The sequence below is a fragment of the Delphinapterus leucas genome, chromosome 10 (assembly GCF_059928025.1).
Source record: "Delphinapterus leucas isolate spDelLeu-1000000601 "Yukka" chromosome 10, BTC_Dleu_Yukka2, whole genome shotgun sequence".
Classification (NCBI taxonomy): Eukaryota; Metazoa; Chordata; class Mammalia; order Artiodactyla; family Monodontidae; genus Delphinapterus; species Delphinapterus leucas.
The window spans coordinates 39,762,887-39,790,432 of NC_143138.1; the positions used below are offsets into that span (position 1 = coordinate 39,762,887).

The 27,546-nt window shown below is 42.9% G+C and overlaps 1 protein-coding gene across 5 annotated transcripts in view; it reads right to left on the reverse strand.

Annotated features, from left to right (window-relative positions):
- Positions 1–27,188, reverse strand: part of BLTP3A (bridge-like lipid transfer protein family member 3A) — a 54,287-nt gene extending 27,099 nt beyond the window's left edge. The window contains exons 1-7 of one of the 5 annotated variants that reach the window (XM_022581662.3): positions 26,943–27,188; positions 9,707–9,869; positions 9,567–9,605; positions 8,758–8,849; positions 1,063–1,252; positions 609–749; positions 13–183 (exon numbers count right to left, since the gene is read on the reverse strand). In XM_022581662.3, coding sequence (XP_022437370.2) covers positions 13–183; positions 609–749; positions 1,063–1,252; positions 8,758–8,849; positions 9,567–9,605; positions 9,707–9,869; positions 26,943–26,986 — 840 coding nt within the window. In that variant the 5' untranslated portion in view covers positions 26,987–27,188. Of the gene's footprint in view, positions 1–12; positions 184–608; positions 750–1,062; positions 1,253–8,757; positions 8,850–9,520; positions 9,545–9,566; positions 9,606–9,706; positions 9,870–26,942 lie in introns of those variants that run through there. The other 4 variants (XM_089917982.1, XM_022581661.3, XM_089917981.1 and 1 more) reach the window with 4 other exon arrangements.
- Positions 27,189–27,546: the final 358 nt, after the last annotated feature.

Genomic DNA, 27,546 nt, shown 5'->3' on the forward strand with positions numbered 1-27,546 from the left:
TTCACCTCTAACCTGTACAGGTTCAGGGGCCAGGCTCTTTCTCTGCTGGGCTGACTTCTCCATGGCCTCACTCAGTGATTCTGCATATTTCATCATAGCCTTGAGTTGTGAGTCAGTTAGCACCCAGAGCAGGTCATCCAACAGGAACATCAGCTTGGAGGCTATCACATTGCAATCTTTGGTCTGAAGGGGTCACATAGAACACAGGGTTCAACATCTGGTACCATCCCAACTACTCAAAGTGACCACTGCCCAACCAATTGCAGAGATGGCTTTTCAATCCCCAATACACGAAAGTATCAAGCACTGTGGAGAGTCAATTTCTTACAAAACTACTAAAGTTTTCTGTGATTAACAAGAAGCAGCAATGATCAACTGCCTCTGTGTCCCTATATACAGGTAAAAATCGTGGTTTTCAAAATTAAAATGACAGGGAGGTAGAAATGTTTCCTCATTAGCAGATACAGTGCAACACTGAATTGCAGGTCCTCCCCTTTCAAATGTCATTCCAGGGGCGGGCAACACTCAAAGAGGAGGAAACGCCATCTCCCATGCTATCTGGGAGAATAAAAGATGGAAGTTTTCATGAGGACAGAGAACACACTCACTCTTCTCTTGAGGGCTATTTGTATCCTGCCTTGGTTGGTAATAAGCCTCAGTGGAGTGGTGACTGGGTCCTGATCACCATTGTCTGTAGCATCTGCCTCAATTCGAAGTGTTTGCCAAGTTATTTCCTTAAATGTTAAAACCTAGGAGGAAAGAAAGTAAAATCCCTTAATTCTGTGGATGAAATTAATCAAGAGGCAGGAAGTCCAAGGGGAAAAGACTGGCAAGGCAGAGACCCCCACCATTCTCAGCTGGGATCCTACCCACAGAAGGCAGTGGATCAGAGATCCATAATTGAGGACACGATGTAACAGTAACACGGGACAGAAGGGATTCTTGGGTTCCCAAGAATGGGGGAGACTTTGAGGAAATCCCCAAAGCAGGAATAACATCCTTTAAGAATGAGTCCTATTTTGAACCCCCCATTCTCCCTTCTCAGAATGCCAGGGCTGTCACCTCTCCTCGGCGGGGGTCAGTGATACGGGTGAGGCGGAGGTCACTCTGCTGCCAGTTGGGGTTCACACTATAGCCCTGGAGCTGCCACAATTCAAAAGAAGCGTGGAAGGCCTTGGAGTGAATCTTGATGGTGATGGAATTGACGACGATGAACATCCCCTCCACCACTTTCTCGGCAAAGCCATACTCACTACAACAAACGAGGCAGACCAACATTCAGGATCATATGAGATTTGACACATACTCTATTTTTTTGGCCATGCCGTGCAGCTTGCAGGATTCTACTTCCCCGATCAGGGACTGAACCCGGGCCCTGGCAATGAAAGCGCCGAGTCCTAACCACTGGGCCGCCAGGGAATTTGTAGGCATACTGTTTATACTGGAAGACATAAGACAAGACTCTTAACAACGCCTGTCTTTGGATGCTAGAACTGTGGATGACTTTTTTTTTTTTTTTTTTTTTTTTTGCAGTACACGGGCCTCTCACTGTTGTGACCTCTCCCGTTGTGGAGCACAGGCTCCAGACGCGCAGGCTCAGCGGCCATGGCTCACGGGCCCAGCCGCTCCATGGCATGTGGAATCTTCCCGGACCAGGGCACGAACCCGTGGACCCTGCATCAGCAGGCAGACTCTCAACCACTGCGCCACCAGGGAAGCCCGAACTGTGGATGACTTTAAAAAAATTTTCTCCTCCCATTACTGCTTTATATTTTTTACATTTCTAAAAATTTTTATGACCATGTAGTACTCTTTCTGATGAGATTTTTTTTAAACAATGGAATAAAAGAAAGAGTTGACCTGGAAACAATCTCTGGTTAGAAAGAATAAATTGAAAAAAATATTTTCACAGTCCACAAACTACCTGAATAAATATTGAATATTGTCTGAGGAGAGCTATAACAACAGAAAGGAAACACTAGGTTTCTATAATATCTTCAAAGACAGAACATACTCTGCAAAAGTAGTGAAAAGAGGAAAGAAGTACAGCCAGGTTAGCATGAGGTCTAATACTGTGAAATCTAGTCAAGAACAGTCCCACCTCTGCCCTGTCAAATCTATCCCAAAGAGCATAGCTGTGCTTTATAGTGAGAGGCAGAAACAGCAGGGAGAGGAACAAAGGCCATCCTTAAAGTCCTTCAGGACGTGGAAAACACAGACATTCTTAACATGTAGGTGAAACAGTTCTCATTACAAGAGATAAAAAAGTCTGGGAATTACAAACTGGAAAAAAAAAACTTTGCAATTTATATCACAAAGGGCTAATATCTCTAATGTATAAAGAGTTTCAAAAAACTCAGAAGAAAAAGACCAAGAGCCCAATAAAAACGGAACAAAGTAGGGACAGTTCACAGAAAAATAAATGCAAACAGATATTAAACATAAAATGATGTTCAACCTCACTCATAAATAAAAACTACACTGAGAGTCACTTGATTTATGACAAAAGTGACAATGTAGTAGGGGAAAAAAAAGTGCTAACCATAAAGGGAAAAATAGTTATAAGGACTGTATTAAATTAATCATTTCTGGTCAACAAAAAAGTAACATTAGCAGTAATAGGGAACCCACATAGTAGGAGAAGATATTTGTAATACATGTATATAACCAAGGACTTGTTTCCAGTATAAAGAACTTCTACAAATTAATAAGAAAAAGACAAATAACCCCCAAAATAACCCAAAAGATAAATGGGGGCTTCCCTGGTGGCGCAGTGGTTGAGAGTCCGCCTGCCAATGCAGGGGACACGGGTTCGTGCCCCGGTCCGGGAAGATCCCACATGCCACGGAGCGGCTAAGCCCATGAGCCATGGCCGCTGAGCCTGCACGTCCGGAGCCTGTGCTCCGCAACGGGAGAGGCCACAACGGTGAGAGGCCCGCGTACCACAAAAAAAAAAAAAAAAAAAAAAAGATAAATGGGCAGAATACATCAATGCTTTGTGAAAGAGGATATTTTAAATTCTAATAAACAAATCCTCAAAAAAAATGCAAACTAAAATCATAATGTGATACAACTACACACGTATTAGATGGCTAAAAGAGAAAGAGAGACAATACTAAGTGCTAGCAACACTGCCAGGGGGAAAAGTGGTACAAGCACTTTGGAAAACTGTCCAGCAGTATGAACTAAAGCAGAAAATATGCACAGCCTATGATCCTGCAACTCTACTGCTAGATATATACAAATCAGAAATGTGTACATATGTTCACCAAGAGGTATGTATAAGAACGTTCACAGCATCACTATTCTTTTTTCTTACATATTTTTAATTTACGTATAGAAAAGATCATTCTTTGTGGTGTACACGTCCAGGGTTTCGACAAATGCATAGAGTCATGTATCAACCACCACAGTCATGATAGAGAACAGTTTGATGTAGCATCAGTATGCTTAATAGCCAGAAACTGCAAACAAATCAAATGTCCATCTACAACAGAATGAATAATTGTGGCATATAATGGAATAACATACAGTAATGAGGATGAATGAATGATAACTACATGTAACCACATGGATGACTTTCACAAACATCATGTTGAGCTAAAGTATGTAGACACAAATGATGACATAATTTGTGATTACAGTTATATAACTTTAAAAATAGGGAAAACTAACGTGTGGTGTTAAAAATCAGGATAAAGTTATCCTTGAGGGTTTGTATGACTAGGAAGGGTGCAGGAGGCTTCTGGGTTTCTGGAAGTGGTCTGTTTCTTCTTGTAAAGAATCATTAATCTATACACTTATTTGTGTACTCCAATATAACTTACCAAAAAACTACACAGAAATACCATGTGTTATCTTTAGACAAAAATCCTAAAGTTTGGAATTCCCTGGTGGTGCAGTGGTTAAGTATCCACCTGCCAATGCAGGGGACATGGGTTCGAGCCATGGTCTGGGAAGATCCCACATGCCACAGAGCAACTAAGACCGTGCGCCACAGCTACCGAGCCTGCACTCTAAAACCCACAAGCCACAACTACTGAAGCCCGCGCGCCTAAATCCCATGCTCTGCAACAAGAGAAGCCACCGCAATGAGAAGCCCGTGCACCACAAAGAAGAGCAGCCCCCACTCGCAACTAGAGAAAGCCCGCGCGCAGCAATGAAGACCCAACAAAGCCAAAAATTAAAAAAATAAGAAGCCTAAAGTTTGAAAATATTGTCTATTGGCAAGGCTCTTGGAAAACAAGAACTCTTACAACATTGCTGGTGGTAACACGAAATTACAAAATCCTTACGGAGGGTAATTTAGCAACATCTATCAAAATTATACATGCATTTGCTATTTGACCCAGCAGCCCCACTTCCAGGAATCTATCCCAAAATATGCTAGCAAAAAAAGTGGAAACAAACCAAATGTCCATCAACTGATGAATGGATAAATAAAATGTGGCATATCCACACAATAGAATATTTTTCAGCCATAAAAGGAATAAAGTACTGATACATGCTACAACATAGCTGAACCTTGAAAACGCTATGCTAAGTGCTAAGTGCAAGACACCAATCACAAAAGACCACATAATATATGATTCCATTTATATGAAATGATCAGAATAGATACAGAAAGCAGATTTATGGTTGCCTAAGGCTAAGGCAGGGGAGAATGAAGAGTGACTGCTAATAGGTATAGAGTTTCTTTTGGGGTGATAAAAATGTTCTAAAATTGATTGTGATGATGGTTGCACAACATGGTGTATACACTAAAAACTACTGAATTGTGTACTTTAAATGGATGAATTCTGTAGTATGTGAATTATACCTCAATAAAGCTGTTTTTAAAAATATGCTGGAAAAATACTAAGTAACTTACGAACAAGGTCATTTATTACTGCACTACTTGTAACAGCAAAAACCCTAGAAATAATTCAAATGTCTATCAACAAAGAACTGGCTATATGAACAATGACGCCTCTATAAAATATACTGAGTATTTTGCAGGTGCAAAAAGGAATAAGAAATATCTCTCTACATACTTCTATGAAGTGCTCTCCAGGATATACTTTTAAAAGAAAAAAACAATGTGGAAAGTGTTTATGGTATGTTACATTTTGTGTAAGAAACAGAGTGGGGACAATACAAACATACATACATATAACATGCCTTGTGTTATAGTTTTAACTTTGGAACTATGTAATTTTACATAGGTTAAAAAATAAAAAGAATTTAAAAATTTAAAACAAACTGATATAAAACTCCTAGAAAATAACATACGAATAAACCTAGATAACCCTGGGTATAGCGATTACATTTTAGATACAACACCAAAGGCGTTATTTATGAAAGAAATTATGGATAAGCTGGACTTCATTAAAGTTAAAAATCTGCTCTGTGAAAGACAAGGTCAAGAGAATGAGAAGACCGTCCACAGACTGGGAGAATATATCTGAAAAAGACACATCTGATAAAAGACTGTTACCCAAAATATACAAAGAACTCTTAAAACTCAACAATAAAACAAACAACCCAATTAAAAAATGGGCCAAAGACCTTCATAGATACCTTACAAAAAATGATATACAGATAGCAAATAAGCATGTGTCTTATAAGCTCTACATCATATGTCATCAGGGAAATGCAAATTAGAACAACAATGAGATTCCACTAGGCACCTATCAGAATGGTCAAAATGCAGATCACTGACAACACCAAATGCTGACAAGGACATGGAGCAGCAGGAACTCTCATTCACTGCTGGTAGGAATGCAAAATGGTACAGCCACTTTGGAAGACAGTTTGGTGGTTTCTTCCAAAACTGAACATACTCTCACCACAGATCCAGCAATCATGCTCCTTTGTATTTACTCAAAGGAGTTGAAAACTTAATGTCCATGGGAAAACCTGCACATGGACATTTATAGCAGCTTTATTCATAATTGTCAAAATTTGGAAGCAACCAAGATGCCCTAATAGGTGAATGGATAAATAAACTGTGGTATATACAGACAATGAAATATTATTCAGCACTAAAAAGAAATGAGATATAGAGTCCTAAAAAGACACGGAGGAAACTTAAATGCATATTACTAAGTGAAAGAAGGCAATCTAAAAAGAAGGAATCATCCTGGAAAAGGAAAAACTATGGAGACAGTGAAAGGACCAGTGGTTGCCAGGGGTTGGGGCAGGGAGAGGGATGACTAGGTGGAGCACAGAGGATTTTTAGGGCAATGAAAATACACTGTATGAATCTATAATGGTGAATATATGTCATTATATATTTGTCCAAACCTGTAGAATGTACCACCAAGAGTGAACCTTAATGTAAACTATGGACTTTGTGTGATTCTGATGTGTCAATGTAGGTTTATCTATTGTAACAAATATACCACTCCAGTGGGGGATGTCAATAATGAGGGAGGCTATGCATGTGTGAGAGCAGGGGCTATATGGGAAACCTCTGTACCTTGCTGTTAATAGTACTGTTTAAACCTAAAACTGCTCTTATACTGTCTTAAAAAAAAAAATGAAACAAATGAATGCCTCTGTATGTCAAATTGGTATCCAACCATAAGAAGAATGATTTCAAGTAATTTTAAAACACAGTATTTTTTTTTTTTTTGCGGTACGCAGGCCTCTCACTGTTGTGGCCTCTCCCGTTGCAGAGCACAGGCTCCGGACGCGCAGGCTCAGCGGCCATGGCTCACGGGCCTAGCTCTGCGGCATGTGGGATCTTCCCGGACCGGGGCACGAACCCGTGTCCCCTGCATTGGCAGGTGGACTCCCAACCACTGCGCCACCAGGGAAGCCCTAAAACACAGTATTTTGACAATACATCCCTAATAGGATATATCATAAGGTTAAAACACACATACACACAAAGAAAGCTACTGCATTCAGTAGTCGTATCGATAGTTATAATACTGGTTTTGTTATTTTTTGAAACTACTGAAAAAGTAAATCATTTATTATATTATTGTAGTTAGGAACCAAGATTCAGTATATGAATAAAAAATACAGGGACTTCCCTGGTGGTCCAGTGGTAAAGAATCCGCCTTCAAATGCAGGGGACGCGGGTTCGATCCCTGGTTGGGGAACTAAGATCCCACATGCCGCGGGGCAACTAAGCCCGCATGCCACAACTACTGAGCCCGCACACTGCAAACTACAGAGCCCACATGCGCCACAACTAGAGAGAGCAAACCTGCATGCCACAACTAGAGAGAAGCCCATGCGCTGCAAGGCAGAGCCCGCGCTGCAAGGCAGAGCCCGTGCTGCAATGAAAGATCCTGCACACCTCAACAAACACCCCGTGTGCCACAACTAAGTGCTGACACAGCTAAGAAAAAAAAAAAAGAATCCAGCATTTATCCTGACATTCCTGTACAAACTGTATTTCAAATAGTTGGTGAAAGAAAGTTCTTCATAGAAAATCAAAACTAATAAATGCAATAGGAAAAAAGAATTATAAAAATCTCTATTTTCTATCCTACAATGATATAATAGATGTACAGACAACCATCATCAATGGTCCTTAAACCATGAGGTAAGAGGTGGATGAGGAACTTATCATAACGGACAAGTCAGGCCAACATCATCTGAATCCACTGATTAATCCTAACCAAAGGAATATTATGTGCCTCCCGTTACGTTACAGTAGGAAATACGTGGTACCATTCATGAAGTATTTTTACCAAGAAAACAAACAAACAAATGAATCAAATCCAGCCTTTAAATCTAACTACCAGATTAAACAAGAAACATTTAAAATGACACCTCGAGGACACAATCAGCCAAAATATAAAATGTGGGAAATTCTTTAGAAGAAATACTCCAGTTTCTACAAAGAACAAATGATATATAAAAAAGTGTAGGGATGGGGGACTGTTCAGAGTTAAAGAGCTTTAAAAGGCATAGCCCCAAATATAAGGTGTGGAGCTCTGTGGAGCCACACTGAATTGTAAAAAAATATTTCAGAGACAATTCAGGAAAACTGAATAAGCAGTAAGTATTAGATGATATTAAGGAATCCCTATTAATTCTATTAATTGTGATAATAGTACTGTGGGGTTTTTTCTTTCTTCTCAATCCTGTCTGTTAAAGACACACAATACAGAAGTATTTACAAGTGGAATGATATGGCACCTGGGATTTGCTTTCAAGAGCTACAGAGTGAAAAAAAAAAAAAAGAACTACAGAGTGGGGCTTCCCTGGTGGTGCACTCGTTGAGAATCCTCCTGCCAACAAAGGGAACACGGGTTCAAGCCCTGGTCCAGGAAGATCCCACATGCCGCGGATCAACTAAGCCCGTGCACCACAACTACTGAGCCTGCGCTCCAAGAGCCAGCGTGCCACACCTACGGAAGCCTTCGCACCTAGAGCCCCTGCTCTGCAACAAGAGAAGCCACCACAATAAGAAGCCCGCACACCGCAATGAAGAGTAGCCCCCGCTGACCGCAACTAGAGAAAGCCCGCGTGCAGCAACGAAGACCCAACACAGCCAAAAATAAATAAATAAGAACTACAGAGTGTGCGAACACACACACATACACACACATAAAGTGGCAGAAGAAAGGTAGAAAAAGAATGGTAAAATGTTGAGAATTGTGAAAGTTAGATCTTCAGTGCATGGGGGTTCAGTACACTATTCTCTCTATTTCAGTGCATGTTTGAAATTTTCCATAATAAAGTTTTTATTTTTTAATTAAAAGGTGATCTGAACCAGTTAATATGTTGGAAATAATAGGACCCAAAGCAACTAACCTCTGCCCTGAAGCGAGGGCAATAGGAGACTGTCCATTGGGGGACCGAGGCTCTTCACACGTCTTCATCTCCACCTCTACCTTATCCAGACACTGAAATAAAAGCCACAGAGAGCTAAGCATTTGCACAAAATCCCACACAGCACAGACTGTGTCTTATCCATCTCTGTGCTCCAACACCTAGTCGAGGGCTGTGCCCACAGTAGGCAGATAATAAATGTCTGTCGAATGAATGAATGAACAAACTGAAATACAAAGAGAGCCCTCATCTTCCCCCTTCCATTTCCATTAGCAGCAGAACTCCATGACAAGCATGGGATTAGCTCACAGCAGAAAAAGAAAACATATATCCAAGTTACCGAGATATTACTATTCCTGGGGACTCCAGTCCTTGGGGTAAAGACATGTATCAATCAGTTCCTGGAGGGCTTTCAACTGATAATCACCCAACAGTCAACATGAACTAAACTTCTAATTTTTCCTCTGTCAGGAGTCCAAAGGAAATGTAAAGGTAGAACCTGGGCAGCAAAACTTGTTTTAAAATAAAAACAAAAATCAAAATAAAACCAAACCAACTCAGGACTCCAGGGTCTTGTGTCTCAGTGCTAACTGCTATGTTGCACAGCAGTTCCAGAAAAAGCCCAGACAATAGTCACTCTGTCTCACAGAGAAGCTCGCAAGCCAGACAGAAGAACCCACACTCCCAAAAGGGACAGCCCATCAGGGCTCCTCCCCATCTTCTCTCAGATCTTCTAAAACCTTACCCCGGCCATCCCCATTTGATTACTTGCAATCAAGAAAGGCCATTACCAAGCAAATTGGGTGTGTCTTCAACTTTGTCCACTGGATCTGAAAGAGGAAAGCAAAGACTCAGGGCTGTGGGAGTCACCCCTCAAGAAGGCAGGCCTGCTGTCCAAAGAGAGTAGCAGTACTCTGACCCCCATTCTCACCCGGATTGAGGCCCTGTTGCAGTAGACCCGAGTGATGGCTAACCAGGTGGGAAGCTCCAGCACATTCTGTAGAACCTCTTCATCCAGCTCCAGGTTGGTCAGCTGACCCTCCCCTTTCAGGGTGCTCAAATTGATTTTGTCCGGGGAAAGATTCTTAGTGAACCTGAAAAGAGTGATGATAAGAAGCTATTATTTCCACAGAAATCTGCACATGGGCATTATAGCAAATAACACTTCTCAATTTAGAGAAAAGAGAAAGTTAAAGAACAAATGGGGACTAATGGCCACACTGTCTCTATGCCACGTAAGATGTTAGGTGAGGACTTCCCTGGTGGCGCAGTGGTTAAGAATCCACCTGCCAATGCAGGGGACACGGGTTTGAGCCCTGGTCCGGGAAGATCCCACATGGCACGGAGCAACTAAGCCCATGCGCCACAACTACTGAGCCTGTGCTCTAGAGCCCATGAGCCACAACTACTGAAGCCCGTGCACCTAGAGCCCGTGCTCCGCAACAAGAGAAGCCACCGCAATGAGAAGCCCCCTCACCGCAATGAAGAGTAGCCCCCACCTGCCTCAGCTAGAGAAACCCCATGTAGAGCAACGAAGACCCAATGCAGCCAAAAATTAATTAATTAATTAATTATTTTTTAAAAAGATGTTAGGTGAGACATTTCATTCTGTCTCGACTGTGTCATCTTTCTACTCAAGAACCTACAATGGGAATTCTGGAGAAATGGCTATAGCAGTGGCAATAGAGCCTTTTGATATATCTGAATCTCCATATAAAACCAGGACTAGATAGCAACTAAAAAACCCATGGATAACATTTAAAACAAAACTAGAAGATAAAGCATCCTCATAAACCCTCATACACAAGCAGGCAGGGAAAAAACATTAACAGCCACAAGACATGAATTCTATAAGCAGCTGTGCAGATCAACACAGAGGAAAACAATAGGGCATCAGACAGATCAGAGAACAGAAGAATCCCAAGATAACCAAGTACTCAGCAAAAAGCAATGTAGGCCAATTTGAGAATAGCAACTGAAACTGGAGGGATTTGGGGCAAGGGGCCCAAAGGAGCTGAAGCAATCTAACCCTATAAACTCATGGAACTAACCAAGGCTCCTTCCTAGGACCGGGTACTGCTGGGAGAGGAATCAAAACTGAGCAAGACAGAAATGAAGAAAAGAGATGGTCCAAATAAAAGTGGGGCGGGGGTGTTGGGGGGTAACAGACCAGGATATCTCAGAAAGCAAGCCATTATACTTTTTAAACACTATTTGAAACAGCAGAAGAGGGAGCTCTATGAGGTTAGAATATAAAACAGTAGCAGATTAATAATGGGCTTGTTAAGTAGGGTAAAGTGAAACCCCAGACCCTTACACCTACCTTTACTGATGTGACAAAAGAACACACAACCAAAAAAAAAAAAAAAAAAAAAAAAAAGAACACACAACCACTTACAGACTTGCCAAAGGGACTGAACCTGAATCTCATCACGCTACTGGGTCCAGCTGCTAATTTGCAGGAAATACAGAGGAAAACTGCTGAACTGCACCATAAGTGTGCAGTCAGCAAAATCCAGGCCATGGGAAACTCTACAGATCAAGGGGCCTGGACATAAACAATGCACACAGGCCCATCCTCTCCCTTTTCCACAGTCACTGTCTCATCTTTGCTCATGTGCTCTTGCCACCCACTCCTTTTCCTGGAGCACCCTTATCACAATTTGCCATTCAAGGTCCAACTCCAGATTTCTCACTGAGGCTTTCTTTCCCTAACTGCTTGAACTCACATTAAACTCGTACCTTCTACATCCCTGGAATCTGTAACACACATTTAGGTCATAATCAGAGAGGGTCTTAGGGTGTCCTCTAATTTTCCCATGTGTAACTACTGCTGCACAATTAGATGTTGAGCCCTTTGATCAGGGGCTTAGTCTTAGCCATCCCTCCTAATAAAATGGTTCCCTGACAGGATGCTGGGCCTACATACCTCGTAGCTAACTGCCCTGTTGACTGACTACTCCCAGCTCCCTTCTCTCATCTTTCTGGCTGGATCAACTTAAGGCCATTGCCTCACAACGTAACCCCCTCTCCTGTATGACAAGTTGTCTAGATGAATCTCACCCATATAAGTTCTCACTGTTGTTGCCTCACATAGCCACTATTTTCTACCCCAATAATGAATTCCATTTCTCCTTCCATCAGTAACTATACTTAGCCCTTACATATATTAGATGCTAATAGCTGACTTTAGAGTTATATGTTGTTTACCAGCTTTTTTTTCACACATATCCTTTCCTTTTACTAAGCTATGTTTTCAGTCTTTGTGGTTTTCCTTGGACCATAACATCATGACGGGCAAGAGTTTTATCTTTACAATTTTCCCCTACAGTGACTAACATGGTATCGGTTGGCCAAAAAGTTCATTCGGGTTTTTCAGTAAAGTGTTATGGAAAACACGAACGAACTGTTTGGCCAACCCAATACTATGTAAAAGGGCTCTGTAACAATATTTTAAATGATAGTAAAAAAATTTTTAGAAGTTTATAAACACAGTACTGTATGATATTAAAAGGTACACAGAAATGCACTGGCATGATAACAACAAATTCAGGGAAATGCTTACTCATGGGATGAGAGGAGGGGACCACAGCAAGTGTCACCTGTATGGACAATGCTTATTTCTCAAGTTGGGAGGTGACTGTATGGCTATTCATTATATCACTCTCTATACCTTTCAGTATGGCAAGTATTTCACAATAAATCTACCTAAGATTTCTATCAACGACCTACTGTATAAACTTCCTGTTGAGAGAGCTACTCCTCCCATGGGTCTCTCACACTCCTACATGTCTTGGTGGGTAAGAAAAACACAAAACACATGACCCTGACTGCTCCTTACCCAGGCCACTTCTCAGGATTCTGTTTGCAAAGCGTTTTGAGGGATGAAGTAATGTCCCCCTCCAGGGCAAAGAGCAGGCTTGTGTACCACGTACTATAAAAGCAATGGATTCCCCAAGCTCAATGTTCCACTCCTACAACACATGTACAGGCATCCATCGGGGCCTGTTCATACCACGCCCATGGGACCTGTGGGGGCAAGGGGAACTAATGCAAACCTGTGTTTATGCTGCTTGCTGGGCCATGAGTAATAAAGTCCTTTGTCTCTGACCCAGGAGCCTCGTGCTCTGCCAGCAACCACGAACTGCAGCAGGCTGTTAGCTTCTAAACAGGATAAAATAAAATCCCAGACCCTTACACATACTTTTACTGATTTTAATTCATTAAAAAAAATTAATCAACATTTACTGAGTATGAATCAATTTTATTCTAGGAAACAAAAGAACAAGTTTTCTATAATGGCTCCTATTCTCTGAAAACTAACTTGCCACAGAGGGAAAGAGAATTCCTCTTTTCCTGTAAAGAAGGGCCACCTACTAGGAAACAGTACTGGGTGTGAAAGGGAAAAATGAACACCTTAAACACTTCCACTATGTCAAACAACAACAACAACAACTGAAAGTAAAGGAAGATACAGTGCACATCCCTGAGTAAACTGGAGGAAACACAGTCCTGAAGGAAGGAAAGGAAAGCAGAAGACAGAACTCAACGTTATTTGTAATCACTAGGTACCAGCAGGCTTTGTTTTTCAAGCCCCTTTTGTATCTAAAATAAGCTAGTACAATTATTTCCTCCCAGCAACCCTTCCTTTACTCTTTAAGTATTCAGGGAAGCCGCCTCAGCTCAGAAATGGGGGCAGGGCATCCATCAGAAGAATTAGTCTTAAAGATAATAATTTTTGAAGACATAAAATTAGTTTTGAGGACTGTGTGTCTCCCCTCTCCTCTGCACAGATTCTGATAAGACCCCACCTCCCCACCTCAGCTGAGAATCACTAAGATAAGCTACTTTTCCTTCTGATAAAAAGCTATTTTCAAGAAAAAAAAGTAATAGGTACTTTTTCAAGTATGTTTCTCTCTGAAAAAAAGAGGAACATACTTCAAATAAAATGAATAAGTTACACTGCTTATTAGCACTGACATTCTCAGAGTGACTGTATTAAATAGGTAGCATACATCTAACTTCTTTACTGTATTCTATGCAAAATCTAACTCTATTTACAGTTCCATATAAAATAAATGTCATTTTTCATTTTTTCAAGCCTTAAAAAAATAAAAAAGTATGACAACATTTTACTTTGTACCAGGCACTGAAAAGGAACTTAAACACATTATCTCAATTAGTCTTCGCAATATCCCAAATGAGTTATGCATCATTATCCCCATTTTAAAGAGGAAGAGCAATGGTTCTGATGAACCTAGGGGCAGGACAGGAATAAAGACACAGACATAGAGAATGGACTTGAGGACACGAGGAGGGGGAAGGGTAAATTGGAACAACTGAGACAGTAGCATTGACATATATACACTACCAAATGTAAAACAGATAGCTAGTGGGAAGCAGCTGCATACCACAGGGAGATCAGCTCGGTGCTTTGTGACCACCTAGAGGTGTGGGAGAGGGAGGGGATATGGGGATACATGTATACATATGGCTGATTCACTTTGTTATACAGCAGAAACTAACACAACATTGTAAAGCAATTATACTCCAATAAAGATGTTTAAAAAAATAAAGAGGAAGAACATGAGGCTCAGATGTGAAGTCATTTGCCCAAGGTGATAGGGCAGGAAGAGGCAGAGAAAAAGCATGAACCCAGCTCTGCTCACTGGACTGTCTTACTTCTAGTAACATTTTCACTCAGTAATATGTTCCTCTAAAACACATCTGGCACAGAATGAATTTATAAGCTATCTCAGAAATGGTTAGAGGACATCTTTTCCCTTTTACAACCTACCATGGACTGCTTAACCTGTATAAGAAGAATAAATCTGTTTGGGGGGGTAAAGTTATAGTGTAACTCCATCAAAAACTTTTCTGCACTTCGCCAAACAAATCAGATTAATAAAATCTTTCTTAAGTATGCCCAGGGCTAAGTCACCACCATACCAGCAGTAATGCCCAGTCTCTACCAAGACACTGACAAGAGACCACACAGGTTACTGTGCCATCAGCTCTATGATCAAATATGCAAGTAAGTTAGTAAGTAATCATCAAAAACTGAACACACAAAACCAAGAGTTCTTTACTTATGCTCTAAGGATGGCTGACAGTACGGGCGGGTTATGCTGGACCACCACAGGCTGTTCTCCCATAACAGTAATAATGATATAACATAGATTTGCTTTTTAATTTATCAATTTACTTTTAGGAGTCAACAAAAAATGGCTATTACCTTACCAGCTTCTCAAAAATGCAGTAAGGGGCTTCCCTGGTGGCGCAGTGGTTGGGGGTCCGCCTGCTGGTGCAGGGAGCACGGGTTCGTGCCCTGGTCTGGGGGGATCCCGCGTGCCGCGAAGCGGCTGGGCCCGTGGGCCGTGGCCGCTGGGCCTGCGAGTCCGGAGCCTGTGCTCCGCAGCGAGAGAGGCCGCAGCGGTGAGAGGCCCGGGTAACGCAAAAAAAAAAAAAAAAAAAAAAAAGACAAAAATGCAGTAAGAATTCCTCAACTGATTTTGTCCATATTTTATAATAACAAAGAATAGGTGAAAAGGTGACCCATGGGGCCAGTCGTGGGGGAGGTTTGTGGAGGTCTACTCAACCAAAGAAACCACTGATCTGAGATCTAATCGGAAACCATCCAACAACCCCTGGTACAAATTTCATTCAGCATTTGTGCTCCTAATAGAGGATGACATCACTGAGTCCAAGGGTGGCTGAAAAGGCTAATGGAAGCCTGCTATTTATTCCACTTCAAGAATGTGGGAAAACATTTTCTGGCCATCTGTTACTGTTACAGAGCATAGAAGCTAAGATGAAATCAAGATGGAAAAACAGATTTTGATCAGGTTTCATTTCTGCCAGAGAACTGCAATCTGCCAAAGAGACAACAGAGAAAGGCTCTCAGACATCTTTACATGTACCACAATGATGGGAAGTGAGAATTCTTAGATTTGCAGTCACAGAATTTCAGAGCTAGAAGGGATCTTAAATAATCACTTAGTCCAGGGACTTCCCTGGTGGTCCAGTGCTAAAGAATCCGCCTTCCAATGCAGGGGACCCGGGTTCGATCCCTGGTCAGGGAACTAAGATCCCACATGCCACAGGGCAACTAAGCCCCCGTGCCACAATTACTGAGCTCATGCACCTCAACGAGAGAGCCCGTGTGCTGCAAACTACAGAGCCCATGCACTCTGGAGCCTGCACACTTCAACTAGAGAGAAGCCCATGTGCCACAACGGAAGATCCCATGTACCACAACTAAGACCCAATGCAGCATGCATGCATGCATAAATAAGTAAATAAATATAGTCTTTTTTTCACCTTCCATTTTTAAAGGACATTTTAGCTGGATATGGAATTCCAGGCTGAGTTTCTTCCTTTAAGCATTTTAAAGATATCATCCCATTGTCTTCTTGCCTCTTTCTTACGGATGAGAAGTCAGCCATTAATTTATATCAATGTTCTCCTTTCTGTGATGAGGCATTTTTCTCTGGCTGCTTTCAAGTTTTTCTCTTTATCTTTAGTTTTCAGCAATGTAACTGTGATGTGCCTGGGGTGGTTTTCTTTGGATCTATCCTGCTTAGGGTTTACTGAGCTTCTTGGATTCAGTAAATCTGTTTTTCACCAAGCTTGAACATTTTTAGACATTATTTCTCCCACTCTCACTCTGTTACAGCTCTTTTGAAATATTATTAACATACCATATATACATGCATTTAAAATGTACAGTTTTTTTAGTATATTCACATAGTTGTACAACCGTAAGCTTAATCAATTTTCACTACCTCCCTCAAGGAAAAAAAAGCCATACCCTGCAGCCATCACCCCCAATCTCCCCATCCCTCCCAAAGCTAGACAACTGTCATTCTATTTTTTGTCTCTATAGATTTGCCTATTCTGGACATTTAATATAAATGGAATCGTACAATATGTGGTCTCTTGTGACTAGCTTCTTTCACTTAGCATACTGTTTTCAAAGTTCATCTATGTTGTAACATGAATTGGCACTTCATTATTTTTTATAGCTAAGAATATTCCATTGCATGAATATGTCACATTTTGTTTATCCATTCATCAGTTGATAGATATTTGGGTTATTTCCACTTAGAGAATATTATGAATAATGCTACTATGAAAATGCAAGTACAGGACTTCCCTGGTGGTCCAGTGGTTAAGACTGCGCATTCCCAATGCAGGGGGCCCGGGTTTGATCCCTGGTCAGGGAACTAGATCCCACATGCCTCAACTAAAAGTTCACATGCTGCAACTAAAGATTCCCCATGCTGCAACAAAGATCCCACGTGCCGCAACTAAGACCCAGCACAGCCAAATAAAAAATTAATATATTTTTTTAAAAAAGCAAATACTGGGCTTCCCTGGTGGCACAGTGGTTGAGAGTCCGCCTGCCGATGCAGGGGACACGGGTTCATGACCCGGTCCGGGAAGATCCCACATGCCGTGGAGCAGCTGGGCCTGTGAGCCATGGCCGCTGAGCCTGTGCGTCCGGAGCCTGTGCGTCCGGAGCCTGTGCTCCGCAACGGGAGAGGCCACATCAGTGAGAGGCCCACGTACCGCAAAAAAAAAAAGCAAATACAAGTTTTTTTGTGGACTTACAAATTTTATTTCTGTTAGACATACACTTAGGAGTAAAATTGCTGGGTCAAACAGTAACTGTTTTACTTTTTGAGGAACTGCCTATTTTCCAAAGTGGTTGTACCATTTTGCAATCCTACCAGCAGTATTTGAGAGTTCTAATTTCTCCACATCCTCACCATCACTTGTTATTATCTGTCTTTTTCATTATAGCCATCCTAGTAGCCACTGTGGTTTTTGGGGGTTTTTTAAACATCTTTATTGGAGTATAATTGCTTTACAATGGTATGTTAGTTTCTGATTTATAACAAAGTGAATCAGCTATACATATACATATATCCCCATATCTCCTGCCTCTTGTGTCTCCCTCCCACCCTCCTTATCCCACCCCTCTAGGTGGTTACAAAGCACCGAGCTGATTTCCCTGTGCTATGTGGCTGTTTCCCACTACCTACCTATTTTACATTTGGTAGTGTATATATGTCCATGCCACTCTCTCACTTCATCCCAGCTTACCCTTCCCCCTCCCTTTGTCCTCAAGTCCATTCTCTACATCTGCGACTCTATTCCTGTCCAGCCATTGTGGTTTTGATTTGCATTTCCTTGATGGTCTCATGATGTTGAACATCTTTTCATGTATTTATGGCCATGTCTATTCAGATACTCTGCCCATTTTTAAATTGGTTACTTGTATTTTTTTTATTATTTAGTTGTCAGCCATTATTCAGAAGTTTTTTGTCTTGTTTTAGTTATCTACTGCAGCATAACAAAGTACTCCTAGCGCCATAAAACAGTAAGCATTTTATTAAGCTCACACATTCCGTGCATTAGAAATCCATTCAAGGGATAACTAGGGTTGTTTTTCTCTGATTCATGATATCTGGGGCCTCATCTGGGAAGAGATGAATGGCTAGGAGCTGGGATCACCTGGAGCCCTCTTCATTCACATGGATGGGCCCTGAGCTGGAATGTCTCAAAGGCTGGGCTCAGCTGGGACTGTTGACTGCACACCTACATGTAGTTGCTTCGTGTAGCTTGGATGTCACTTCCACCCCCATTCAGTTGGTTACAAGAAAGCCACTAGGGCCAAGAGAAAAACATGTAAGGTGAAAGATATCGTTGTAGCCATCTTTGGAAAGTATAATCTGCCATGTATCTTATCCTCTCTTCTCTCCTTCTAGGACTCCAGTTACACATATTTTAATATTGTTCCATAGGCTGAGACTCTGTTTTTGTTTTTCAATCTTTTCTGTTCTTCAGAGTACTCCTACTACTCTATTTTCAAGTTCACTGACCCTTTCTTTAGCCATCTCCAATCTGCTGTTGAGCAAGTCCAATAAATATTTCATTTCAGATACTGTACTTTTAAGTTCTAGATTTTATATTTGATTCTTTTTATACTTTCCATTTCTCTGCTCACATTCTCCATTTGTTATCAAGTTTGCTTTAAAGTCCTTGTCTGATATTTATTACTACCAAGTTTATTTACTACTACCAAGTTTGCTTTAAAGTCCTTGTCCGATAATTCCAACATCTGAGTCATCTTGGGGTCATTTCTACTGACTGCCATTCTCTGGACAATGAGTCACATTTTCCTTTATTACACATGTAGTCATTTATTATTGTATACTGGACATTATTGAGATTCTGGATTCTGTCAATCTTCCTTTGAAGAATTTTGTTCTGTTGGGCAATTAACTCAGCTAGATTCATACTCCAAACTCTGTCTTCCCTGTGGTGGACAGAAGCTGAATCTCAGCTCAATTCTTTCAGCTTTCAACCATTGCCTTTCCAGGCTCCATGGAGTCTTCCCCCATGCATATCAAGGATTAAAGCAGATTTTAGGGCTTCCCCTTCTTTTTTTTTTTTTATAATTGCAAATCTCTTTATTCTTTTTTTTTTCTTTTTGGCTGCATTGGGTCTTCATTGCTGCACACGGGCTTTCTCTAGTTGCAGCGAGTGGGGGCTACTCTTCGTTGCAGTGCGCAGGCTTAACATTGCGGTGGCTTCTCTCGTTGCAGAGCATGGGCTCTAGGCATGCGGCTTCAGTAGTTGCAGCATGTGGGCTCAGTAGTTGCGGCTCACAGGCTCTAGGGCATGTGGGCTTCAGTAGTTGCGGTGCATGGGCTCAGTAGTTGTGGCTCATAAGCTCCGGAGCGCAGGCTCAGTAGTTGTGGCACACAGGCTTAGTTGCTCCGCAGCATGTGGTATCTTCCCAGACCAGGGATTGAACCCATGTCTCCTGCACTGGCAGGCGGATTCTTTTTTTTTTTTTTTGCATTACACGGGCCTCTCACTGCTGTGGCCTCTCCCGTTTCGGAGCACGGGCTCCGGACGCGCAGGCTCAGCGGCCATGGCTCACGGGCCCAGCCGCTCCACAGCACGTGGGATCTTCCCGGACCGGGGCACGAACCCGTGTCCCCTGCATCGGCAGGCGGACTCTCAACCACTGTGCCACCAGGGAAGTCTGCTCCCTTCTTTCTGAGATTTATTCCCTCATTTTCCAGCCCCTCTTATAGCCCTGAACTCTACTCTCTGACTCCCCAAGCTAGTAAGACTGCAGACTTTTGCTTGAGTGCTAGCCATCACCCACCATGCAAACTGGGGAGTGTCCTCAGGCAAAAAGCTATATAAGTGAGAATCTTACCCAGTGCAGTTCCCATCTTTCAAGTTCCCTGTCAGTTTCTGCCTCATTTGGTCACTTTCCAAAGTCTTCCAGTTGTTGCTTTTTACATACTACCCAGAGTTCGTAATTGTTACTTGAGGGAGGGTTAGGTCAATATAAGATACTCCTATATTATTAGAAGTAGAACCCTTTTCTACCTCTGTCAAGCCAGTTCCTCAAATGAAGTGAGTTCCTGAACACTGCAGCCCCTTCTTTTGCTCAGGTTAAAAAACAGAAATTTCAAAAAAAGAGACACAGAGAGAGAAGAAAGAAAAACAGATTTCTCTTAGAAAAGGGAAATGCATATTTTCAGCTCTGCCTGGGAAAGCACTACACCAGATGGCATGAGGAAGTCAGCTTGAATGAACTTAGCCCATCCCTATCTGGATTGTCTACATTTCAGAACTCCCCAACTTTCAAATGACCCACATATACCACTGCCCAGACCCCTGCTGCCCAGACCCCTGCCCCATCCTCACTGCCACTGCAACAAAAACCACTTCTGGAAAATAAAAAACAAACTTGGAGCTTCCAGAGTATCTGTGGATTGAGGAGCTATGAAAGTAAGAGTAGCTTAGGGGAGCTGACCCTGTAGGACATATTATGAATTAGAGTTGGTCTAGTTAGAATAGCATTCCTGCTCCCAAGTATGTTCTCTATTCCTCCCCTTGAGCTGGGTGAAATCATATATCCTGTTATTTTGACAGGGAGCAAAGCATCACATCTATTCCAAGCAAGAAATGTTATGGGTTAATGGTTACAAATTACCCTAATTATTTTCATTTAACCTCCCAATTTGAACATTTCTCCAAAAAGATCTGTTTTCAAGGTTCTGACATTTGCTTGTGACTCAAATTTACAAATAAATCAGAATTTGAAAATTAAACAGAGGCAAAAATAAAGTGGCCATCTGGTTTACCACAGATGAAGTAAAGAAATTTTCAAAACATACACATCAGAATGACTAAAATGTCATGAAGAACCTAGGGGTAAGACAGGAATAAAGACACAGACCTACTGGAGAACGGACTTGAGGATATGGGGAGGGGGAAAGGTGAGCTGTGACAAAGCGAGAGAGAGGCATGGACATATATACACTACCAAACGTAAGGTAGATAGCTAGTGGGAAGCGGCCGCATAGCACAGGGATATCAGCTCGGTGCTTTGTGACCACCTGGAGGGGTGGGATAGGGAGGGTGGGAGGGAGGGAGATGCAAGAGGGAAGAGATATGGGAACATATGTATACGTATAACTGACTCACTTTGTTATAAAGCAGAAACTAACACACCATTGTAAAGCAACTATACTCCAATAAAGATGTTAAAAAAAATAAAAATTTAAAAATTTAAAAAAATAAAAAAATAATAATAATTTAAAAAAAGAATGACTAAAATGAAAAAGATAAAAAATACCAAGTGTTGGCAAGGATATAGAGCAACCAGAACTCTCATACATTTCTGGTGGAAGTGCAAATTGGTCCAGCCACTTTGGAAAACTGTTTGGTAATATCTATTAAAATTTCACATATACATATCCCACAACCCAGAAATTCCACTCTTAGGTATATCCCCAACCAATATGTATACATTTGTTCACCAAAGGACATGTACTAGAATGTTTCTAACAGCACTATTCAGCATAGCCCTAAACTGGGAAACTATCCAAATGTCCATCAATAGTAAAATGTATAAATTCATTTAGGTATGTTCACATAATAGAAGACTAGACAGCAATGAAAATGAAAAATCTACAAATCGATACAACAGAGATTAACCTCACAAAAATAATGTTGAACTAAAGAAGCCAGACATGAAAGCATACATTCTGTGATTCCATTTATATAAATTACAAAAAAAGACAAAACTAATCTTTGCTGTTAGAAATCAGGACAGTGGCTACCCTTTGGTAGAGGTACTGATGGGAGGAGACACAAGGGTGTTTCTTGGTGCTGGTAATATTCTCTTCCTCCACGTGGGTGCTGGCAGCAAGAGTATGTTCAGTAGATGAGAAGCATTAGAGCAGCAGAGTGATTAAGGAGCCCAGCTCTGGGGACTTCCCTGGTGGTGCAGTGGTTAAGAATCTGCCTGCCAATGCAGGGGACATGGGTTCGATCCCTGGTCCAGGAAGATCCCACATGCCACAGAGCAACTAATCCCGTGCGCCACACTACTGAGCCTGCACTCTAGAGCCTGCACTCCGCAACTACTGAGCCTGTGTGCTGCAACTTCTGAAGCCCGCGTGCCTAGAGCCCATGCTCTGCAACAAGAGAAGCCACTGCAATGAGAAGCCCGTGCACTGCAACAAAGAGTAGCCCCCACTCACTGCAACTAGAGAAAGCCCGCGCACAGCAACGAAGACCCAAAGCAACCAAAAATAAATAATAAATAAAATTTAAAAAAATAAATAAAATAAAACAGATGATTAATAAGGCATTTTAAAAAAAAAAAAAAAAGGAGCCCGGCTCTGGAATGGGAGTGACTGCGCTAGAATCTCAGTTCCATCACTTACTAGTTATGATTTGGGGCAAGTTATTTAACTTCTCTGTGCCTCATTTCTTCATCGATAAAATGGGCCTAATGTTTCCTTCACAGGGTTAGTCTGAGGATTAACTCATCATAAGACGTGTAAAATGCTTATTCACACAGTGGGCTATTACTATTAAATATCTGCTAAGTAAACAAAAGCTCTTATTCTGAAGCAACGCAACACGATGAGGAAGGAAACAAATACATCTATGACTGCACTGTTGCCAGAAAATGCACAAAATAAGTATTGGGGAAATGAAGATGACAATAAGTAAAGTCTAGTATAAAGGGGCGTGATCTGGAAGCTGAGACTAGGCCTAGAAGCCTTCACCTAAACAGACCCTGGGCAAGCAGGGCAAGCCTCTCTGAGCCTGCACCTCCCAGCAGTCCACCAGAGGCTGGCCCAGTGATCTCTCCAGGATGATGAGTATAAACGAGTGGAGGCACTGATCAGAAATGGAGAGGGCTGAGCTCAGTCAGGCTCTCTTATTCTCTGAAAGGACTCTGAAATCTTCTATGCCTCTGAACTTCACCTAATGCTTATGTTTTTTAAATATCTATCATGTCTATCAGCCATGTCTTTGTCACTTGGGGTCACATTTCCCGCAGCCATTCTGAGTAAATAATTCATACTTCTGATGGGTTTCTAAAAGAGCCAGTTGGATTAGTTGCTGTCACCCATACCATGGAAGTGTATTCTCTGGCCATGTGATAATAGCTACTCTTTATTAAACGCTACTTCCACACCAGGCACTATAATAAATACTTTATCCCCAATTCTCAAAAAATTCTGCAAAGCACGTAGTATTCTTCCTTATTCTCATCCTTTACAGACAAGAAAACTAAGGCTCAGAAAGGCTGCCCTGTTCATTAAGTGGCAGAGCTGGAAGGTGAATCTAGCTTGTCTGGCTCCAGAAAAAACGCTCTTTTCCTGAGCCATAGTCCCTCGACTCACTTTACAATCTATCATATTTCTTCTTACTTGTATAACAAAAGGTCTTAGCTAAGGTGTTCTAAAACAAGAATAATCTAATTCGGTGAAAAATCAATTTTGGATATTTTTTAAATGATTACTTTTGTTTCTAAGTAAAGGTCTCCTCCTGGGTTTATTTAAATGAATACTGTACATTGAAGCTATTTGTATTAAACAGCAGTTATCCAAACCATAGGTTAAAGCCCTTAGAAGAGATTTATACTTCTTTCCTCCTGAATCCCCAGTGCCCAGATCAGTGCTTGGCCTAGAGAAGACACTTAACAAAAGTATCTTGAACATCACCTCCTTCAAATCTTGTTTACCAAAATACTCTACTAACAAGTAGGATGCATTCCAACAGGAAACTTTAGTACCTGAAACTTCATGACCAAAATTAAAAATAATATGCAAGTCACTGGGATATCCTTCCTGCTATAGGATACTCTTCCAGGTCAAGCGGCACTGTCATCATCAACAAGTAATTATTAAACACCTATAAATATTTACTTAATATAGTAACCCAGTACCCCTTCTCCTCTCTCCTTCCCCATCAGGTTTGGCAAGACACAGAAGCTATAGTTCCCCTCCAGGCAGGCCGGCTGTACGTGTAGTAGAGACCATACAAAGACACAAATGTCACATGTGATTAAGGCAGCTTTTCCGAGTTAAACCAACAGAAAGGCCTCAGGAGTTTGACCTTTCCCCCAGTTAGACCCATGTCCTAGCACTTTTCCAGGAGCCCTGAAATTGCAGCCCTGAATAACCTCTCCCCCCACCTCCTCAGTCAACCACACAACCCTGAGGAAACAAGAAATTTCTCCCAATGTCCCTAATTCATCTAAAAGAGATACTTTGTTCACTAAGGATTCACTGAATGTGTCAGCATATACTATTAAAATTTTTCTTTAAAAACTCTATCTTCATAGAGGGTGCACAGAATATGAGTGCCCTATGGGGAAAGTATACCAGAATTAGAAAGGTGGGTTCTATTTCTCTACCTTTTTTTTTGGCCGGGCCATGGGGCTTGTGGGATCCTAGTTTCCGGACTAGGGATTGAACCGGGCCCTTGACAGTGAAAGCGCTGAGTCCTGACCACTGGACCGCCAGGGAACTCCCTCTATTTCTCTACCTTACCTTCCACTGCAACTTAGGCAAGTCATTTATCCTCCTAGGCTTTACCTTCCTCAGCCATAAAATGAGAGATTGAACTAGTCAAGGATTATTCAGGGCATTCACTCAAGATGCCTTATGGGGTTAAGGCATGTGCTTTAAGGGGTTCTTAGCCCTCCCCTGCCCCAGGGAACTTACATAAAAAATTACTTGTTTGTGTATGTGGATTTTTCTGGAGAAGTCTATGGCTTATATCAAATTGTCACACAAGTTGTGGCCCCCAAAATAGCCATATCTCATGTTTTATTGAGCACTTACTATGTGCTAGGCACTGTACCAAGCCCTTGTGTATTAACTCATATAACCCTCACAATAACCCTTTGAGTTAGATACTATTATTATCCTCATTTTACAGTTAAAGAAAGTAAACCAAAAGGACTTCCCTGGCGGTCCTGTGGTTAAGACTTCACTTTCCAGTGCAGGGGTGAGGGTTCGATCCCTGGTGGGGGAGCTAGGATCCCCCATGCCTGGGGCCAAAGAACCAAAACATAAAATAGAAGCAATATTGTAACAAACTCAATAAAGACTTTAAAAAAAAAAAAAGAAAGAAACCAGAAAGAGCCTGGGCTTTTAAACACAGTGCTATGTTAGGTAAGGTCATCTCTAAACTTTAAAATTCTCTGATTCTGTGTTCACTCAAATTAATGGTTTTCCTTTAGTTAAATTTTGTCTCATTTCACAATCATTAGTCCTACACATAAGTCTTTACACAGAACAACCAAATTTATGGAACACCCAAATGAATGTTACCTGAAAAACAATATACTAGGGAGTTAACCAAGTAAAGGGTCCAAAGGCACTTTCCAGCTCCAGCCTCCAATCTGCTTTTACTTTTAAAACATGGTGTGGTGATTAACCAAAAGATGTATCTGAATCTAATGACAAATTAAAGTCTAAAATCAAAGTAACAGTAAATTGGCCAGTGTCTGCCAGAAAAGGAGATGCAGTGACAGGAATAGTGTCTCACACACCACTCACCAAGGCAATGAGAAGACCAGGAATGACACATGAGTGCAAGGTCTTGGGTCCCATGTTGACTGGCTTCTCCCCCTACTCGCACCTCCTGAAAACCACTGACCACTGTGGAGCCAAGGGTTGGATCACTCTCCACGTGACAGACAACGGCTGTCTAAAGGTATGAAGGTATCACCAAGCCCCGCTTGGAATAAGGAGTGAAAACGAACTGAAAGGCTAGCTTCCAATTTTTGTGGACACCAGTTCTGACAACCTGCAATCGTAATCAGGGGTCAGCAGTCACCCAATTACACCTGAATTGTTTTGCCTGTCACCTGGCTCGGGTCCAAATGACTTGAGGGACATCACATTGCTTAATAAATGACTGCAAAGTAGAAGTGGGCGTCGTTAGCTCTTTTCACAGGCTGTCAAAAAACCTCCACATCTTAAAGGGAAGGTTGTTGAAACTTTATGCCCAACTCTCATGGCCCTACTCCATTTAGTCTATATAAGGAGAAGAGAAGCAAAGGAAGGAGAAAGGAGATCAGAGGAACGGCCCTGGGTGCAAGGATTAGCTTTTTCAAGGGTGATGCAACAGGGTCAGCCAGACGATGAAGAGGAGCTGGGTGCTTCTGGGAAGGCGAAACCAGTGTCGGGGTTGGGAATCTGAACGGAATATGGGTTACGCGGGACTGGGTGACAGGGTTATTTAGAAGGGGCCGGGGAAGAAGGATCTAGCCCGGAGCAGAACTAGGAAGAGGAAGGCCGGGGTGGCGGTGGTGGGCGGGTCAAGAGGCGGGCAGACGGCCCCGAGGGAGGGGCAGCGGGTCCTCAGCCGAGAGGAAACACAGCGGGGCGGGCAGGAAAGGATGGAAACCGCAGGGTCCACGGAGTGACTGGCAGAGGGCCCAGGGGGCATGCAAGGGAGGACGGGGTGACCTGCCCGGCGGTGTGGGAACTGAGGGTGCGCGCAGCCGGTCAGGAGACCCTTGGGGTCGGGAGGACCGGGGGGCTGTTAGGCTGGGGAGGAGAGCCTGGGCACCCGCGCAAGGGCAGGGGCGCCGGGTCCCGGAGGGCCCAGGGCCAGGGAAGAGCAGAGTGGTGACAACGTTCGGGGCCACCGGAGCGGGGAGGCGGCCATCCGGCTCGAGTTGAGGTGGGGATCGCCGCCGAGTCCCGGCCCGGGCTGAGGAGAGGGAGGCCGGCCAGGAGCACGGCGTCAGGGAGGAGGGTCGAAGGGGGAGAGGAAGGGCCCGCGACCGCTGGGGCCGGCGCTGGCGCTCTCACCGGGACAGGTGCTTCAGGATCTGCTTCTTAATGAGCCCGGCCATGCCGGAGCCGCGGCCCGCGTGGAAGGAAGGCGGGCAGCTGTGTTCTCCTCAGCCGCCGAGAATAGGCGGCCCCTCACCTCGCCGCGGCGCGGGGACCGGACGCCGCCGCCACAGCTGCCGCCATGGCGCCCTCCCGCCCCTGCCCCGGCGCCCAAAGCTCCGCCACGATCCCACCCACCCGCGCGGCGACAAGGAGATCGCGCGCCTCCAGCCTGGCTCGCGGCTGCCCGGAGCGCGCGCTGTGGGAGGGGCGCGCGGCGGCGGCGGGGGCGCGCGCGGCGAGGGGCGGGGCGGGCGAGCTCTGAGCTCGCTCACTCCCCTCAGCCCCGCCCGCTGTCTGAAGCCGATGGAGATCTGAAGGACTTCGCTTCTGAACTGCAGGAGGTTCACACCCCGCAGTCTCCTTGAAGCATCAGGGAAAGGCGGCGTGTCTGTAATTTTTTGCAGGAATTAGCTAGATAATTCCACACCTCCTGGTCCGCTTCTCATTCATTTCCCTCACACGTTAACTCATTTGTTGAGCACCAGCTAACTGTACTGCAGGAATCGGGCTGGGGAGT